Source organism: Canis lupus, chromosome 34 (assembly GCF_011100685.1).
Source record: "Canis lupus familiaris isolate Mischka breed German Shepherd chromosome 34, alternate assembly UU_Cfam_GSD_1.0, whole genome shotgun sequence".
In the NCBI taxonomy this organism is placed as follows: domain Eukaryota; kingdom Metazoa; phylum Chordata; class Mammalia; order Carnivora; family Canidae; genus Canis; species Canis lupus.
The window spans coordinates 19,885,227-19,903,281 of NC_049255.1; the positions used below are offsets into that span (position 1 = coordinate 19,885,227).

At 45.6% G+C, this 18,055-nt stretch overlaps 1 protein-coding gene and 1 long non-coding RNA gene across 8 annotated transcripts in view; one reads left to right on the forward strand and one right to left on the reverse strand.

Moving 5' to 3' along the window:
- The window catches only part of MASP1 (mannan binding lectin serine peptidase 1), a 61,276-nt gene that overhangs the window by 13,851 nt on the left and 29,370 nt on the right, over nucleotides 1–18,055 (reverse strand). For 2 of the 7 annotated variants that reach the window (XM_038583658.1, XM_038583656.1), the window contains 6 exons: nucleotides 16,466–16,613; nucleotides 15,004–15,122; nucleotides 13,950–14,028; nucleotides 7,625–7,762; nucleotides 6,720–6,794; nucleotides 1,894–2,773 (listed from right to left, as the gene is read on the reverse strand). In XM_038583658.1, coding sequence (XP_038439586.1) covers nucleotides 1,894–2,773; nucleotides 6,720–6,794; nucleotides 7,625–7,762; nucleotides 13,950–14,028; nucleotides 15,004–15,122; nucleotides 16,466–16,613 — 1,439 coding nt within the window. Of the gene's footprint in view, nucleotides 1–267; nucleotides 2,774–6,719; nucleotides 6,795–7,624; nucleotides 7,763–10,796; nucleotides 11,546–13,949; nucleotides 14,029–15,003; nucleotides 15,123–16,465; nucleotides 16,614–18,055 lie in introns of those variants that run through there. The other 5 variants (XM_038583660.1, XM_038583657.1, XM_038583659.1 and 2 more) reach the window with 5 other exon arrangements.
- LOC111093841 lies at nucleotides 2,940–17,027 on the forward strand. The gene is made up of 3 exons (XR_005383858.1): nucleotides 2,940–3,256; nucleotides 14,994–15,145; nucleotides 16,794–17,027. It is a non-coding gene; the product is annotated as an uncharacterized LOC111093841 (long non-coding RNA).

The following is an 18,055-nucleotide window of genomic DNA, read 5'->3' on the forward strand; positions in this document are numbered from 1 at the left end:
GCTTAACAAGGGGCCAGTTTCTCTTCAAAAAGTCAAAATAGTGATCCCTGGGTGGCTCAGCGGTTTGGCACCTGCCTTCGGCCCAGGGCATGGTCCTGGAGTCCCGGGATCGAGTCCTACACTGGGCTCCCTGCGTGGAACCTGCTTCTTCTCTGTCTGTGTCTCTGCCTCTTTATCTGTGTCTCTCATGAATGAATAAATAAAATCTTTTTTTTTTCAAAAGTCAAAATAAACAAGCACCAACAACAATCAAACCCCAGAATGAAGTCTATTGGCTATCCACAGAGAGTTTATTTCCACTTTAGATCCCTGACAAGAGAAACAGAGCATAGACGCGCCTTGCAGAGTAGTGAAGCTTATGATATAAAGTATGCAAAATACAGTATCCTCTACATGCACTGTTCATAGACAAAGGAGTGTGCTTTCATGAACCGAAAAGTGGACACTTTCCAATCATTCTCTTGGAATCCCTCTCAGGGGCTGCCTTTCTCTGATGGAGAGTCCCCAGAAGAGCAAGCTCTGGGGAGGAGGAACACAATCAGCCTGTGAGGGCTAGAGAGAGGCTGCTGGCAATCAGAAGACTGAATGCTAGAGATAGAAGGACCCTGAAGGAGATCTAATGTCTTCTTTTTAGAGATGGGGAAACAGGCCTACACAAAGGGAGTGTGATTTGTGAGAGGTTATAAAGCCAGCTCGGGGCAGAGCTGAGGCTGGAACCCAGCACTCTGGGCTGTGTCTCTTTTCATTGCCTTTCATGGGCAAGTCTCTGTTTCCCTTTTCTCACTTCTGGAATCATGAGGAGTGGGTCACTCTGAACATCCATGCCGGGTGGGTTCTCTGAAGAGCTCAGACTACAAGTATGCTGGGTCAGGTTACTTCCAATGTCTTGAACCCACTCCTTCTTCCATTTTCCTGCCTAGAAACACAGTGGGGCATGGTGTGGGCCTTCTCTTTTTTCAAGGATCCAGTTGAGTCTCTGTGTCTGAGGCTGGGGTTCAGGTTGTCTTTTCAGATGATACACTTCAAAGTTGGAAGCTTGCTTCCTACTTGTCTGGAGTGGCAGGTGTAGACACCCATGTTGTCAGCTGGTATTGGAGAGTGATATATGAGTCTAAATGATGTGTTCAAAATTGACAATAGGAATTTATCAGGGATGAGGAACCTCCCACTGATAGTCTCTTCCCCCTAGTCACCATAAACCTTCCCAGCTTTCTCTTTTTCCTTTAATAGAGAGATTTCCTTTACTAGAGAACACAGGGATGAGGCTTGGACTACAAGAAGCTTTTGGGAGAGAAATCCAAGGTATTTTGGTAGAAATCCAAAAGTATCCCAAGACATTCCACTAGGAGACTAGATCCCAGGTTTTGGGGGTCTGATCCCTGTCTCCTAAAGCCTAAGCACTTTCCCCCAAGAAGGGACTAGACTTGTCTGTGCCAAGGGCCAATCTGGGAAAATATATGGACTCAGTGTTCAGCTCAACATAAGGAAAGATTGTCTAACAATCAGGTCCATGTACGGCACACTAACAGTGGGACGGAAAGGTTTGATAAGTGAGTAGGAGTGCATAAGGCCACCAAGGTCAAGCACTCCTGGAGAGGAGTGCTGGGATTGGCCAGAGGTCTAGCCCCCTCATTGTACTGCTGGGGAGAGTGAGGTCTATAGAGGGGAAGGGGCTTGCTCAGGGCCATGGACTTAGGCCTCTTGCGTGCAGCCTTTCCCCGTACCACACTGCTGCCTCTCAGAGCCCTAGGGGCTGTCTAGTGAGGATGGGAACAGTGTGTTCCATTCCATTTGGTCTGGTAAGTAACATGGAGTGTGCCATTGGAAGTGTGTGTATAGCCTCACTCAGGCTAGGGGAGGGCAGGTAGGCCCTGAAGAAGTTAGTTGGCTCACCGTTCCACTTGGAGGTCCCCCAGACCTTGTGGGGAGCCCATCTGTTCCCACAGCCAGTCCACATAGTTGGAGACCTTTGTGTAGACCCCATAGACCTGCTTGCTGCCACATTCTTCAGGCCCCCCCCAGGACACCAGGCCTTGGGCCACCCAGCGCTGGCTCAAGTCATCCAGAATGACAAAGGCCCCACCGCTATCTCCGAGGCACGTGTCCTTGCCGCCCTCGTAGTAGCCAGCACAGAACATGTTCTCTGTGACGCTGTAGTTCCCTGACCGGGACTCGTAGCTGGTTTTACATTCAGCATATGGTACCACAGGTAACTTGACATACTGCAGGACATCTGACAAGGTCCGTGTGCCACTGCTGATGATTTCGTCCACTGTCACATTGGGATTGGAGATACCCCAGCCAGCTACCAAGCCCAGCATATGGGGCTCTGGGCCTTCAGGCTCAGGACTTGGCAGGCAAATGGGCATGACGTGGGGTCCAAGGGGCACAGGCTCCCGTAGCTGCACCAGAGCTATGTCATGGTTGTAGTTCTGGATATTGAAGTCAGGGTGGAGCACCACTTGTGCAGCTGAGCTGTTGACAGCCCCCGATTTGTCCCGCACATCATGCAGGCCCAGGTAGACGGTGACATGCTCCTTGGAAACCGGTGTCACTGTGTTGTCTCTTCGCTGGGAGCGCAGCACGTGGGCTGCTGTGAGGATCCAGGACTCAGAGAGCAGGGCCCCACTCCCAAACCACTTGTCATTTGGCACTCTCGAGGTGTCCTCCACCACTATCAGGGCCTGCCATGGAAAGAGGCCGGGCTCAGCATTCCGGCCCCCGATGATTCTCTTGACCAGGTTTGGCAGAGAGCGGGAGGGCTGACCGCACACTAAGGAGGAGGGAATGGGAAGAAGAGACAGAGACTGGTCAGATCAGCCACGTGAAAAGAGCCACTGAAAGAAATTCACATATCATCCACTGTAGATTATGCCACCATGAGAGCCTACCCTACATCACAATGCCATGGAAGCCCGGGAGAGTTCCACACAGGTGTTACCTTTGACCTAAGTCTTTCTGGTTGGCTTATGTGTGGTCTGGCCCTTCTGTAGCCAGTGCCATCTATGGACCAGACCATTTCATGTATGGGCCGTCACCATCCTGATTCATTTCCAGTCAAGGTCACTTTGGCCTGGATGATCTCATATTCCAGAATTGGCTCATGCAGGGGATACTTAGAAAAACCATAGATCATGGGGTTTGGGAGATGGAAAGAAACTAAAAGACTAACAGGTCACAGCAAACACTGGACTGGGTGGGGAGATACCTGGGACCTTGACCTGGCTTTTCTCTCCTAGGTCCCATATGACTCTGGGTAAGTAAATTTGGACTTAAATTTTTGATCTGCTAAATGAGACAGTTGGTCAATATGATCTCTGTGGATCTTTCAAATTCCAAATTCCCTCAATTTTTATTTCATTTCCCCTGGCCACCTCCATTTTATGGTGAGTAAAACTTTCCATAGGTTAAATAATTAGCCCAAGGTCACGTGGCTATGAAGTTAACAGGGGCATTAGAAGAGGGCTTAACTAGATTCTAAGATCAATGTCTTATCCTCTATCTCACAGTTCCTCATTACATATACAAATCATGGTCATGGACTCTGTAACTTTTTCTTCTTTGGCCAAAGGACTCATGCTGTGAGTGCATGCCCAGGCCATCCAGGGTCAGGAAAAGGTGGCATAATCTACAAGCAATGATGCAAAGGCCCAGCTCTGAGGCACCCATCATTGCACCCAGGAACCCTGTAGTACCTTCAGGGGAAGAAGAAAGGTCTGATCAAGCTTCATTCCACTGAGTTGCACCCCGAGCATGCACATGCATCACCAGCCTCCTGCAGCCAAATGCCTTTGGCCCATGAGCAGGGGGTCTTCAGTACCACTCCTCTGCTGGCTAAGAACAAGCTTACATGAGCCTTCCCAGCAAGGTTCTTAGGCCTAGGAGGTAAGCGTGGTGTGAGTGTGGGCTTCCTTTTGGTTGCAAGTGGCCAGGCTATAATCTTTGGTCCCGGACACTTTCAGTGATCCTTTAAAGACTAAGGAACATTTGACTTTTCTTGGCAACTTTGAGAGGTCAGGCTTTCAGCAACCTAATGCTTTTTAGATGCTCTTCTTCCTGATGCCAAAGGCTTCTTACATGATTCTTAAGCACTCTGTCATTCACACCAGGCCAGATGTGAGCTGGCCTTTGCTAACTTTTTTGGGGCCTGGTCTTTCAGAGTTGAAGGCCAGACTCTCAGCTACAAGCCACAGACTATGGAGTGACATCTCAAAGTGATCTGTGACTGGCCCTGCACAATAGTTCATTTAGTGCTGAAATGCCCTCATCTGGTTAAAGCTGGGCCTGTGGCTGAGTCCATGCTTACAACAAAGCTAGTGCTGAGAGGTGTTTTTCTCCACTGTCAGAGCTGGGGAAGCTTGGAGAACCACTAATTTACAGATACAGAAATCGAGGTTCAGAGAAGGCAAGTGACATACTCAAAGACATTAGTGACAGAGCCAGAAGTAGAGCCCATTTCTTCTAGCTCTTGCTCCATTTTCTCCACTAAAGTCTGTTTTTCTTCTTGATATGCTTTTGTCCTTTCAAGAGGTTGAATGATGCAACAGGCCTTGAGAGAGCTCATCGAAATGAGGCCATTCTTTTTGGCTGCTACCATTCTCCATCCAGTCTTTCCTGGAACAAAGGAATCTTCTTGAAAGAAGCCAGATTTGGCCTCTTGAGCACTGGAGGTACTAAGAAGGGCCCTTAAAACAAAATGTGATATTCTAGAATTCTGGGTCCATGAGGATGGCATGAAACATAATCAGAGTCAGGAATGGCTTAGCATTGCTTGTGTTAATTAAAAAAAAAAAAAAAAAAAGTCTTGGCTTCAGCTTCCAGCTCTGCCCCTAACTCTGTGGATAATCTTTGACAAATCATTACACCTCACTGAGCCTCTGTTTATCTCACATGAAAATGAAGGGCAGATATGGTTAATAAGGTTCTTTGGAAGGTGTATATTATGATGCTAGATAAAATGGCTTTCTCCATTCCAGCTTGCTTCTGTGTTCAATTTTGGTGTTTTAGGAGGAAAGAATTTAGAAATCTCTGGCATGGTCCAATGGTAAACCACAGTTCTTTCCAATACCAGGTATTAAAAGAATTTCATGACTCCCTGTATCTAAGATGCTTTGTATAAATATAGAGGGTAATGACCACTATGGGTCATAGAACGTTATGGATCACCTGGTCCTGCTCTGTCACTTCTGAGGTATGGGATCCTAGCCTCAGAGAGGTGAGATTACTCGCTAAAGATCACAGTAAGAAAATGGACTAGGACCGAAGTCTCTGACTCCCAGCTCAATACCTCTTCCCCTTCCAGAGGTTGTAGCATGGCTGCCTAGGATGGAATCCACCTGAAATGCTGTTTTCTTTGGCCCACATGGTACCTAACTCTTCTTATCTTAACTCCCTAAGTGGGAGTTAGGTTTTTCAGTTCACCGCATTCCATCTTCTATGAGGGTTCACCAACTATGCCCTAGGGTATGCTCTGGGCTAAGCCTAAATGAGATGATGGGGATCAGCAGAGTTTGAGTGGGCTGACCTTTCTTCTGCTCCACCTCCTTCAAGTTCTTTATTAGGCTTCATAAAGCCCTCCCAAGTGAAGTCTTCCTAACCAGTCCTCACCCCTCCATTCCCAGATTATCACACACAGTAAATGTCTCCTTCTCTAGGATCTCATAGCAACTGTGATGGCCAACATGGAATGCTAACATTTTCTTTGGTTCTTAAGGATAATGGTAAACAATGCCATAGTCTTTCCATTTTGACATCTAAATCTAACATCTAGAAGCTTACTGAGGGGATATTGAGGGTTACTAAAATGTGCCATTCAGATAATACACTAGCTTAGTTTACCCAACACTCTAATTCAGTAAAATACAAATGCCACCCGACATAGAACTACACTGCAAAGCTCCTGCTGTTCTGCTGAATGTGCAGACAGGACCTACATCGCTCCTCAGTGCTGTCCTAAATGGTTATATCTTTCAATGAATTCTGTTTGATTAATTAAATCAATTCCAGTATTCTTGCTTTTATTAAAAGTGTAAATTACTATGCCATGACTCTTAAATTTTTTGGTGTGGATTATTTGTTTCATCCTACAGTGTGCATTTGAGGCTATAATTTTCTAGTTAAGTTGATTTGAATATAAGTGTGTACTATGATTGCAATACAAATCACCCATGCTTTTAATGCTAAAGCAAATATCCACAAAATGTCCCCCAAATCTCTATTCACAGTGACACTTTCTATTACCACAGAATTCTTTTTTCATTTTAAAGTAGGGTCAGTAGGTGAACCATGGGGTTGTAGCAGTCAGTAAGACTTGAACACGTTGCTCTTTGGAAGAACTTCTTACTCTGTCCTATAGTTATTTGTTGTCTTAAGTTGCTCATCTCCCCTACAACACAGTGAGTGTTTGAGGACGAGGTGCCCACTTTCCTGATTTCCCTGGTGCACAGCAGGTGTACACACAAACTGTTGGAGGGAAAGCCTGGTGGGAAGGGAGCAGAACGGCAAAGACAGGAGACAGGAAGGCTCTTGATGTGATAGCACAGGCTGAGTGTAGAGGCTGGTTGGTTTGCAAAGGCTAGAGGCTGGGCTTCTCTATTTTTGGCTCTCTGAGGTATCTCTTAATAAAGAACCAAAGCATCATGCTCCCCATCCCCACCCCATCAACAGCCAGAGAACCTTGGGTGGGAGACCAGGAGGCAGAGGACTGGAGGGTCAGGTACCTGGCAGGCAGGTGGGCTGGCTTCTCCCCAGTACTTCATTCATCCAGACTCCTTGGGCAGAACAGGTATATACACCTGGGAGAGTGAAAAAAGGTGGGAGAAGAGGGAGAAAAGTGTTGGTTTGTAGCACATGGAATATAGATCTGGGTTCTTAATTCTTCTATGGACTGCTGCAAGCCTTCCACATGGTCTCTCTGATGCCATTCTCTAAGCCAGTTCTCCCTGCAATCTGAAGGATCTTTCCAAAATGGGAATCTATGCTTCCTTTCTGCTCAGAATCATCAGTGGCTCCCATTGCCCTCAAAAACAAACAGCATGCTCTTCAGCACGGTGCCCGCGGGTCTGCATAATTGGACTCCTGCCTGCCTGGGGGCTGCTTCCTCCCCTGGGCCAGCCCAGCCCCTGGCAGGCACTTCCTCCCTCTCAGGCACCAGGCTCCCACAGTTCTCTGTGGCACACTTACCTTTCTTCCTTTCCCCACTTCATAAACTCTTTAATAAACCATGCTTATGCCCACCATTTCATCTGAGTCTTATATTAGCCCTGTGAATTATATTGCTGTTGCCCTTGTGAAAAGCAAGGACTTAGAAACTTAGAGAAATTGGAAGAATTTTTCTTAGGAGCAGTCTGTGGCAGACGCAGAACTGATGGGCTTTACCATCTCCCTGAGGGCTCCTTCTCTGCAAGGGGCTCTGGGTGTACATGTGAAGGTGCTGGGATGCCATGTGGCTTAATCCCTGGGATGGCAGCCTGAGGCAGGGAGAGGTGAGGTATGGCCCCAAATGTTTCTCCTCCCAGTTTCTCTCAAACTTCAGCCAGTGGCCTGACTGCTGCAGCCCCCAGTCCAACCCTGAGACCCAAATGGTGTGAGGTGGGAGAGGGCTGGTTTAGCATGGAGGGCTCACCTGTGATATTGTGGAGCATCTTATAGTAGGGCTGCTGGCAGGAGTATTGGATCTCAGATTTATATGTGGTAAGGTTGTTCCTGGTGGAGAAGGTGATCAGCCCATGTTTCAGCTCTGCTGGGGCTCCACAGTCCGCAACTGAGAGAAGAGAGTTAACACCTCTCAATTAACCTTTGCTCTTCTTCTTGGAGCCATATGGTAGGTCTGTCTCATACAGATGTGCAGGTTGTGCACTGTGCACAACTGCAGAGAGCAATGCTATAGTTCATGAGAGTAGTACCCTAGAGATTGTGTAGGGCCTGTGTAGCCATGGGTGGCACTGCTTTGGGGGTCTCTTCCATCTACCGTGGCACTACCGTGTGGCCAACTCACTGGACCTGGTGTTGATTCCAGGGCAGGGGCAGGGCTACCGAGATTGAAGCAGACCCTGGTCTTTTCCCCACGTAGCCCTCTTCTTGACTTCCAGTTCTATTGTGCAACCCTCTTAGTCTCTCCTGCCTAAGCATGAAGTCTCTAGCTCAGCAAAAAAACTCTGGCTGACACAAACTGAAGAATCTTCAGTCCTCCCTGACTCGATCACATGCTGAGTAAGAGCAGTTAATGTGCTCACATTAGTGCTTCACATAAAAAAACCCAAAAGCAAACAAATAGAAAACAGCTCCTGCATGAGTACACGACCCCATCCTGCTGTCTCTCTCTGTAAGCATCTTGCTTGATCACAGAAGGTGGGAGGTGGGGTCTGGGGTAGACCAAGTTTTAATCATTCATCTGCTTATGTTCTCCAATTGTTGGGGCCTGGATGTTGGGCTTGGCTATAGGATGGCTGCTCCTCAGAGGTGATCTCAGGGCCGTTGCCAGCACAGAGTCCAGCATGAGTCTGTCAGAAGCCAAGTCACAGGCTGAGGACCCAATTTGTCAGGGTTTCTTCAGGGGCTTCCTTTGGGGGGTGGTGCTCATTTCTAAGGAAATCTTCATCTTAGGTCTAACAGCCTATGCCAGAGCTGAAGAATCATACAAAAATCATAGAACTTTGTGGCTGACAAGGGACCCGAAGGCAGACAATTCAGAGTATCTACTTTACAAACTGAGCTCATAGAGGAGACCTGACTGGCCTAAGGTCACGTAGCGAGTTATAATCAGAAAAGTAGACCCGACTTTAAACTCAGTGTTCTTTTAAGAAAACCATCTGACAGTTCTTATGGATATGCTTTCTAATTAAAATGGCTTAAAAAATCAATATTAACCAGGTAATGATGGACATTAGCTATTAATCTTCTGATAATTTCAGAGGACAACATTCCAAAACCAAGAATTTCCAATTTCCCCTCACCTTGGGAAACAGAGAGAGGGCAATTTACCCCTGAGATGCTACCCTGAACTTGTAGCTTTTGAGTTTAGAACTCTAAATTCATCATTTTGATTGAATAAAGAGTTATCTAATATAAAGCATGGATGACACCAAGGCCCTCCATTGTGGAGGAGAGAAATGAAGGCTGAGAGTAAAAGCAGGTGCCTTCTAGCCACAAGGAAGGCAAAAACCAAGAGGACTGGATAATGTTTTGTCTTGTCCTCTAATCCCCTTAAAGAAATTGTTCCCATTCGTTTTGATGACCCAAAAGTAGAAACATGCTTCCACTCTGTGAGTGAGGGTCAGCACTAGGATCACAAGAGGCAATAATATCTATTATTTAAAGTTACAAAATAGTTTTAAATGTATTTTCCTGCTGAGTCTCAAAGCAGAATTTTCTTCCTTTTCCCAGAAATGCCATTGACTGATGCCTGAATCTTGACTTTGGTCTAGCAGTTCATTTCGCCTAAAGTAGTCTCTGGACCTAATACCTAGTTCTAAGGGGAGGAATTGCAGGGTTGACCTTGGACATGGCTAGATGGTCAGGCTTTTGAAAGCCTGTTACTTGGCCAGCAATAGTAGGGAGCTATTTCCTGAGTAGAGGGCCTGCTTTCATATCACTCCAGAGAAGTAGCTTTGCTGGCCCTACAGCCAAATAGAGGTGATAAGTAGTATAAAATAGAGGGTTGCTTCAGCTTGGGTATGGTAAGTGGGGTGGTATGCTTCTACTCCCAAGTCTACAGTGGCGGATGAAGGGCCATGTGTCTCTGGGACCTGGAGATGACTTCCTTTTCTGAGGAGCCTGGAGCCCTGTTAGTCACAGTCAAAGATCTACACACCCAGAACCCACTTCCTCAGCTGGTCTAGCTTCTTCGCTTTAGGAAGGGTCTCATCCCTTCTCTAATGCTCTCTCTGGCTACTTCCACACCCTGGAATCAAAATGCCCTTCCTTTTTCCATTCCATTGGCCTCACTTTCTCATCATCCTCTGGGATGGGACGCACCACCCCACCCTCTGTCTCTGGTGTCACCTCTGGCTGCCATTTATTTTCCTTCAGATATGTCTTTCTTGACCTGCTGACCTGAGTGTGCTTTGCCACAATCTGGGGCTTCCTGGAGAACTATGCACCACGGACTCCCCCTGGCACTCAGGCTTCAGGGGTGGCTCCTACCCCAGCATCCCTTCATCTCTGCCCTCCATGCACCCATGCTCCAGCATCACAGACGCTGCTCCCTTGCCAGCTTTCCCCGCACAGGAACCACTGTGGTCCATACTCTGGCCACCCTCGAGGCCTTGATCAAATACTGCTTCTTCCTGAAAGTCTTTTCTCAGTATTCTAATTGGACAGGGCACCTCTTCCTTTCTCCTTACAGAGGCCTCTATTCATCTCTCTGATGCATTTGTCTTCTGTTGCCCCGTATTGCCATTATTGGGGTCCATATCGAATCTTCTGCCTAAATTAGGATTCCTTTCATCTCACTGAGTACAATATCTGTTACACTTTGTGGGCTCAGGCATATTGATTGAACCGGTGCTCATCTTTACTGCCCACCTCATCTATGCTCTCGGAGGCACCCCTGCCCTAGGCTGGCACCACAATCTATGCACCTGCCACTGTCCACCCTTGCAGGAATCTACCTCATTAAAGCCCATTTAATCACCACATGGACTGAGTAGTCACAGTGTAATGCAGGGATTCTCTTGATACATCGATTCTGGTTTTGTTCAAGCTGAAGCAGAGGTTCCTGTTGCCACTACAGAGCCCTTTATCGCGTTACCCACTGATGTCCCATGGCACCAAAGCAGAGGACTGCTGCTTTCAAGTGTGATATCTATCTCTCGAAATCTTTAATCAGGGAATTTTCAGAAATGCAAAATTTATAAGTCCAGCCCAGAGGAAAGAACCTCTGATAGTGGATTTTCAGCCCCGAGTTAGGTATAGGTGGAATAGAAACTTTTGTGGTTGAGGATATGCCTATATTTCCTAAAAACCCATGCTCTCGGAGTTATTGTTAGTTTCACCTACTCATGGTTGTTAGAAAGTAACAACAGATAAAAATATTACAGTCCTAAAGTCACAGGCCTTCTGGCCCATTTTATCTTGAAGTGTGGAGTGGATTAGGAACCAGAGGCCACTTTGACCTTGTCAGCCTGGGGCCATGTGGTTTTATATGACATCTTGGGTCTCTAGGACCAAAGTGATTTTTTTCTTCGAGAAGAGTACCAGTCTACTTGGAGTTGCTAAAAAAAAAAAAAAAAAAAGAATGCCTCTTGTCTTTACATTATTTTCCAGAGTACTGTTTGAATGATGGATGAGCCCTCCAGTGGAGAAATGTTCTCCTTTACGCAGCAGTTTCAACTGCTCGACACTGTGTTGCTTTGTTCAGCATCCACACTAATCCACAAAGAAATTGGAAATGGAGCGTTGGCGGGGTGGGGAGGGGTGCAGTAGCTCTGGGGCCCCAGGGTCTTGTGAGTGGTCCATTCCTGGACGTCTGCACTTTTGTGGGGTCCCGTCATTCATTCTGTCTGTTGCTCTGACCCGGGTTCGTTCTCCTCATCCATTTCAGTTTCTGCCACCAGGGTGAAGATCAAAGAAGGGTCAGGAGGTGCAGAGAAAGGAAGCAGAGAGAGGAAGGGAGAGAGAAAAAGAAGAGAAAGAGAAAAATTAGCAAGCAAAGCAGAAACAGTTTATGCAGGAAATACAGAAATCGCTCCACCAGATTGATTAAGAATGCAGTTTAGGTACAGCTGGTGTGGATGACAGTTGGGGATGGTGGAATTTGTACCATTCTGAGAATCTGCACAGTCATAAATCCTGGCTCGTGAGGATTACAGCACTCTGCCCCTGGAGCAAGCTTTGTATTCATCTGGTCCAAACCTTCTTTTGACATACAGCATTCAGGGTGGAGCAGTACTTGTCTCGGGTCACCATGGCAAGGTGGAGACGGTATAACAATGCATGATTTCCGCTTCCTATTCCAATACAAGTTTCTTCACTACACATGTACACTTCCTGTCTGTTCCTAACCTCTTTTCTCACAATCCCTAGGGACTTGAATTTCTCAGTCTTGCTCATCTTTGCACATCCTTAGGACCCAGCACATGCCTGGGCAGAGAGATGCTTAGTTAAAAACCTGCTCAGTGAATGAGCAGAGACACCAGGAATGCCTGAATGAGGATCCTAATAATTCAAATCTGGGCTATCCTGGGAGAACCAGGTCATATTCAGGAGGGAAACAAAACAAAACAGAACAAAAAAATTCCTCTTCTCTTTAGTACAAAATGGCAGGCGTTCTTTTGTATACTAACAGAAGTCACATAAAATGCTACCATCAAATACAGCTGTGCGTGACACTTATCAGCGCTTCTGTTACAATAAAAAGTGTGCATGCTTTATTAGGGAAAATATTACTATTAAAATTTTCTACCTCCAAAAGCATGAATGAGAGAAACAAAACCTCTGCCTAATGAGGCGATTTGGTGTAGGTGGGGGGGAGGGAAGAAATAAGCTTTTATTAGACTCTCACTTATTCCTGGTAGCCCACAGGTATAATTCAGTTAATTGATCCTTAGAAGAATCAGGAATGCAGGAAGCTGAGGCCAAAAATCTGAGTAAATTGCTTACGGACATTTGACTGGATGAGTCTGGATTTGATCTAGAACTTCCTGCTATTAAATATCCTGTCCTCTCTACACCAAATTCTCTTTTCCTTCCTCCTTCAGAATGTCCCTTTGCTTTGTCCCGCACAGTGCTTCCCACAGAACTCAGTCACAGCACTACTGAGTCGGAGAAGGTGGTGGCTGTGTTTACTGACACTTGAATTCCTCAATTTCTCAACCTGTGTTTTCTATCTAAACTCCCTATAGGCATCCAGTCAATGTTTGTTGAAACCAGTACTTGCCCCCTCTCTTCCCACAATGGGTTCTGACTCCAGCCACATCATTATATTAAAAAAGAAAAATTAAAAAGCAAGAATATCCTCCAAGATTCTGTCTGGGATTTGCCATAAGAGAGTTCACCCTGACGGTGTTCTCCTGGGACTGAGGGAGTGGATCTGCCTGCCTAAAGAATCTGAACCATTTAGAAGAAGGAATGAGGACACCACTTCACAGTTTATACGAGTCATGAAATGAGGATGGACGGGATCAACCCTAGTGCTTGACTTCTTACCTCTCCATCCTAAAGCCAATCCTCCCCTTGCTCCTTCTCTTCCTTCTCTTCTCATCATCATCACACTTTCCTTCCTCACTGCTACCATAATGAGTTTCCTAAAAATGTGGTCTTTACAAGTCTTGACCTAGAACTACCTGGATAGGGGGACAGGGTGGTGACTGGTAATCTATATTTTTACAATGTTCACTAAGTGATTTATATGGATTACATTATTTGGAAAACACCCCAATATATTCTAGAGTATTAAAGCTAGTTCAACTTTTTATTTTAAATTTAAGGTGAAGGATCTTATCCATGGTTGCAGGGTGGATTAGGAGCAGAGCCAATGTAAGAACTCTGCGCTGACCTCACAGCCTTTCCTGACAGGTCCTAAATCATGAGCTGTTCCAGAAACCTTAGTGGGTATGGCTGATGGCCACATAGAGACTGGCAAGGTCATTGAGCTCTGGGCGCTGGTGCTGAAATAGTTTCCTGAATTAGCAGTTGCCAGAGCTAGTTTCAAACCTGGGGACAAACTACTCCTTTAGCAAATTTGGCAACCTGTCTATAGGCAGAGGTAAAATTAGTATTTAGGAAGTAAACTGGAACCGACAAGAAGTTTCTCTTGGAATTCTAATGTCTTAATGCCAAAAGAAAAATTAATAGCCTTTTGGTCCAGCCCTCCTGTGCTTGCTGCATTCCTGCCCCCACCCCTCTTTGAGCCCATCTGTCGGGTTTTCACCCTTGTGTGGTCTCTGGTTGGAACCAACCAGTGCTGGGGAGCTCACTATCCTTGTCACAGACCAATATGGCTTTCTTACTTTTACAAGTGGGAATCCTGTTACTCCATGTCCCATCCTTCAGACACTCGATCTGGAATGTATCCATCTCCACATTATCCTAGGAAGAAACATGAAGAAGATGCAGCAAGAAGGAGGAGTAGGGTTGGTGGTTGTTTCCCAGTACAATCAGCTCAAATTCCAAACCCGGTTGTCCTTGACTGAGATTTTCCAACTATGGGCCTCCAAGGGCAAGCTTGATGATAAGGAAAAGAGAGATGCTGAATTCATAGTCCCTATTCCTACTCTGGAGAGGGGCAAGGACTATGTGGAAGAGAGGGCTTGGACAACGTCTGGGAGGGGAAACCTGTACCCCTGACTCCCTTTCCAGAGCAGTGGCTCTCAAACACAAGTAAGCACTAGTATCCTTGAGGATTTGCACAGACTGCTGGGCCTCACCCCCAGAGCTTCTGATTCAGTGGGTCTGGCCTGGAGAGCAGTTTGAATTTCTAATAAGTGATGTGATGCTCTGGAGACCCCATGTGAAAACCCATTCCTTAAGAGTGTTCCTCCAGCTTGGCTCACATCAGACTCAACTGGGTAACCTAACAGAAAAACCAATCACCCATCCTGCCCCGGAGATTCTGTTTTAATTCATCTTAGGTGAGGCCTGGGAAGTAATTTTGTATCTTTAAAAAACTATCCAGGTGATTCCTAGGAGAGTGAGCAGCGTCTGTCTGCCACCTCTAAAATCTCTGCTTCCTGTCCCAGTTTCCCCCAGTAAGCCTGATCGATGAACTTTATTAAGGTTATGTGTCCTGATAGTAGGGTTGAATGAATCTTAATTTGTGTTTGAAATTCAAATCAGCCCAAGCTCTGAAAGAAGACTTCTGTGCCATTTCCAGAAGTGAAAATCTGGGATGCATGCTTTGGATTTTCAGAGGACTGGAATTTCTGAAGCATGTTGGAGATTTATGGGAAAGTTAGCAAATACTGTGGTGGGATCATGCAAGCTCTGGAAGCCCATCTGCCTTGGGGGGGCACTGGACCATTTCTCTGACCTGATGGCTCTTCTTCCCCCCGCAGGACCCTGTACCTTCAGAACTTTGTAGCCTGTGTCACAGCTGATGAGCACCTGGTCTTTGAAGGAATACGTGGCTTGCAGGGGCTCGATTTTCCCGTGGACAGGAAGCTCTGGATCTGGACACTCATTCCCTGGTGGGAGCAATGAAAGATTGGTGGGTGAGAAAACAAAGAAAAATCTGCAGCAGGCAGCCAGCCCCCATGGTGCAAGCAATGGTGCAGGAGAAACCCACAAAATGAGTTGTTGGGGGCCTCGTACCTACTAGGCCCTGATAACTTATTCTGGAACCTTGAGCAGGTCACTTTTCAACTTAGACCTCTAGTTCCTCAACTGTAAAATGAGGTGGTTGGCCAAATGATTTCATCATGAGTCAGGGTTTAATATCCACGGCAGGATATTAAATGCCATTGAGTGTAACCCTTATCTGAGGCTGCGTTTACAACATGTTCAATAGTAGTGATCAGACATCTATTTGCATTCCTACAGTGACAGAGAGCTTAATACCTCTCAAACCTATACCTTTCTTACTGGACTTCTTTGATCAAAGGAACAGTGTTTTCCTATTCAACCATAATCTATATCCTTGTAATTTGCTCTCACAGGGCAGAGGTTGTCCTCTTGGGCAGCTCAGGATGACTTTAATCGCTCTTTCTCCCCAGGACCATTCTTCAAAGTGTTAGAGAGAGAGAGAGACTGTGACCATATGCCTCTGAGCTCTCCCTTCCAAAGGCCACATTGGACAGGATTCCTAGGTCTGAGTCTATCCCTGACATTTTTTCCTGGACAAACTCTCTTTTAATACCCTCTTTACATCCTTCTCCAGAACTGGACACCAATGTGATAATGCAGGCAAGGCCAGGATATCAGATCTATAAACTGGATTACCCACACCCAGCACCCTCTTCTTTCTTGGCTAACTATAAATCCCTGAGGCAATGGCTCTATCAGGGTTTGGGCCAGGACTGGCTGCCTTGGAGTACTGGGAAATGAGACCTGTGGGCACTGCCAGTCTGGTGCTACAGGAGGCAAACTGCCACGACAAAACATTTTAAGCTATGGGCCCAAACTCAAATTCCTGCCCAAAACCTGGAAAGGGCTGAGTGGGAGGGTTCTCTCCAGGCCCAATGAATCAGTGTAAAAGAGTTGAGTTTAGGAAATAAGCAGTTTTCTTTCTTTATTTGTTTTTGTTTTTTAAATCTCCTTATGTGATTCTGAAGTGCAGCAAGTTTGAAAACTATTTCTAGTCTAAATCCACCATTTTTGCTGCCCTTGCTCCCATTTTATGGATGGGAAACTCAGGGTAAGAGAAGGTACTTGGTCCCACACTCTTCTGTAGCAGAGCTAGGTGTCCTGCCAAATCCCCAGAGGAGTCTCAGGCCTGCACTGCTCATCCCTGAGCCACCCCTCATCCCTCAGCTCATGAGGGCTGAGCATGGTGACCAAGCATGATCCATGGAGGGAGAGGCTGTGTTACCTGTCGCCCTGTATGAGAGCCTCCAGCCCTGGTTCTCCCCTGAGTTGTCGCTGCGGAATAGAATCTGGACGCTGTGGCTCTCAGTGTTGATGGGTTCTGGGGCTTTCTCTCCACAGAAGGGCCCCAAAACTTTTGGGCCAGCTTTAATCTGTGATTGGCAAGATAGAGAAAAAAGGTCACATCTGAGTAGTGGTGGCAGCCGCTGGGACCACCTCTATGGTGCATCCTGGTTTTCTGGAGGCCTCCATGTGAACCCGTAGTATTCACTCATGTTTTAGTGGGCATTGCCATTCACCAAACAGTTCCATTTCCACTCTCTCATTTACAGATTACGACGGCCTTGGAAATGGATGAAGCTGGCTAATAACCCTCTGCTCAAAATGAACATATGGCTCAGAAAGGGACAGAGCTCTGTCCAGGTGCATGGGATAGAGAAGGCCTCTGCTCTCAAAGAACCTACAGCCTAGTCGAGGATGGCTGGGATGGGGTAGCAGATGGGACTAATAATAAAGATTAAGCAAAAATAAATAAATAAATAAATAAATATTAAGCAAAAAATTACATGCTGTGTCAAGAATTATAAAAAATAATCAGGGTGATATACACACATCAGATAAATATATGTTATATATTTTTAATTATGTAGTAAAAGCTATGTAACCTAACTCATTACTCATATAATAAATAAAACTTTATTTTTTATTTTTATTTATTTATATATTTTTAATTTTTGTTGTTTATTTAAATTCCATTTAGTTAACATATAGTATAATATTCTTTATATCTTAGTAATTCATCACTTACATATAACACCCAGTGCTCGTCATAGCAAGTGCCCTCCTTAATACCTATCACCCATTTAGCACATTCCACCGCCCACCGCCCCTCCAGCAGCCCTCAGTTTGTTTTCTCTGGTTAAGAGTCTCTTATGGTTTGTCTCCCTATTTTTTTCTCCTCTATGTTTGCCAGTTTTATTTCCTAAATTCCACATGAGTGAAATCATATGGTTAAAATGCTATTTTTAAAAAATTTAAAGTTCTCTTTTCAAAGAAATGAAAAATTTTTTTAAGATCCATTTTTTCTATTTACCTACATAGTTAGCATTTTTGGTGCTCATCCTTTTTTCCTACAGATCACAGTTTCTATCCGGTGTCAACTCTTTAATAGTGCAATCAAAAAACTTTATTTTTTAATAGATAAAACTTTAAATAGGTGGTCAGGGAGGGCTTCTTTGAGGAGGTGACATTGGATTTGAAACATGTAGGATGAGTAGAAACTTGTTATTTAAGGAAGAGGGGAAAATATTTCCCAAGCGGAGAAAGTAGCATATGTAAAGGTCAAGGTCAAAGGTGGCAAAGGGCTCAGCAAGTATTAAGAACAGGAAGGAAGCCAGAGTGGCTGAAACAGAGGGAATACCATAGCTTGAGGTAGGAAAGGCAGGCAAGTGCCATATTGTGTTGAGGAATTTATGTTGATTTCCAAGAACAATCCTGATTTAATCTGGCTTTTATAAAGATTAGCCTTGATGCCATGGTGAGCAGACTATGTAGGGCAAGGATGGAAGCAAGAAAACCAGCTAGAAGCTTTGCA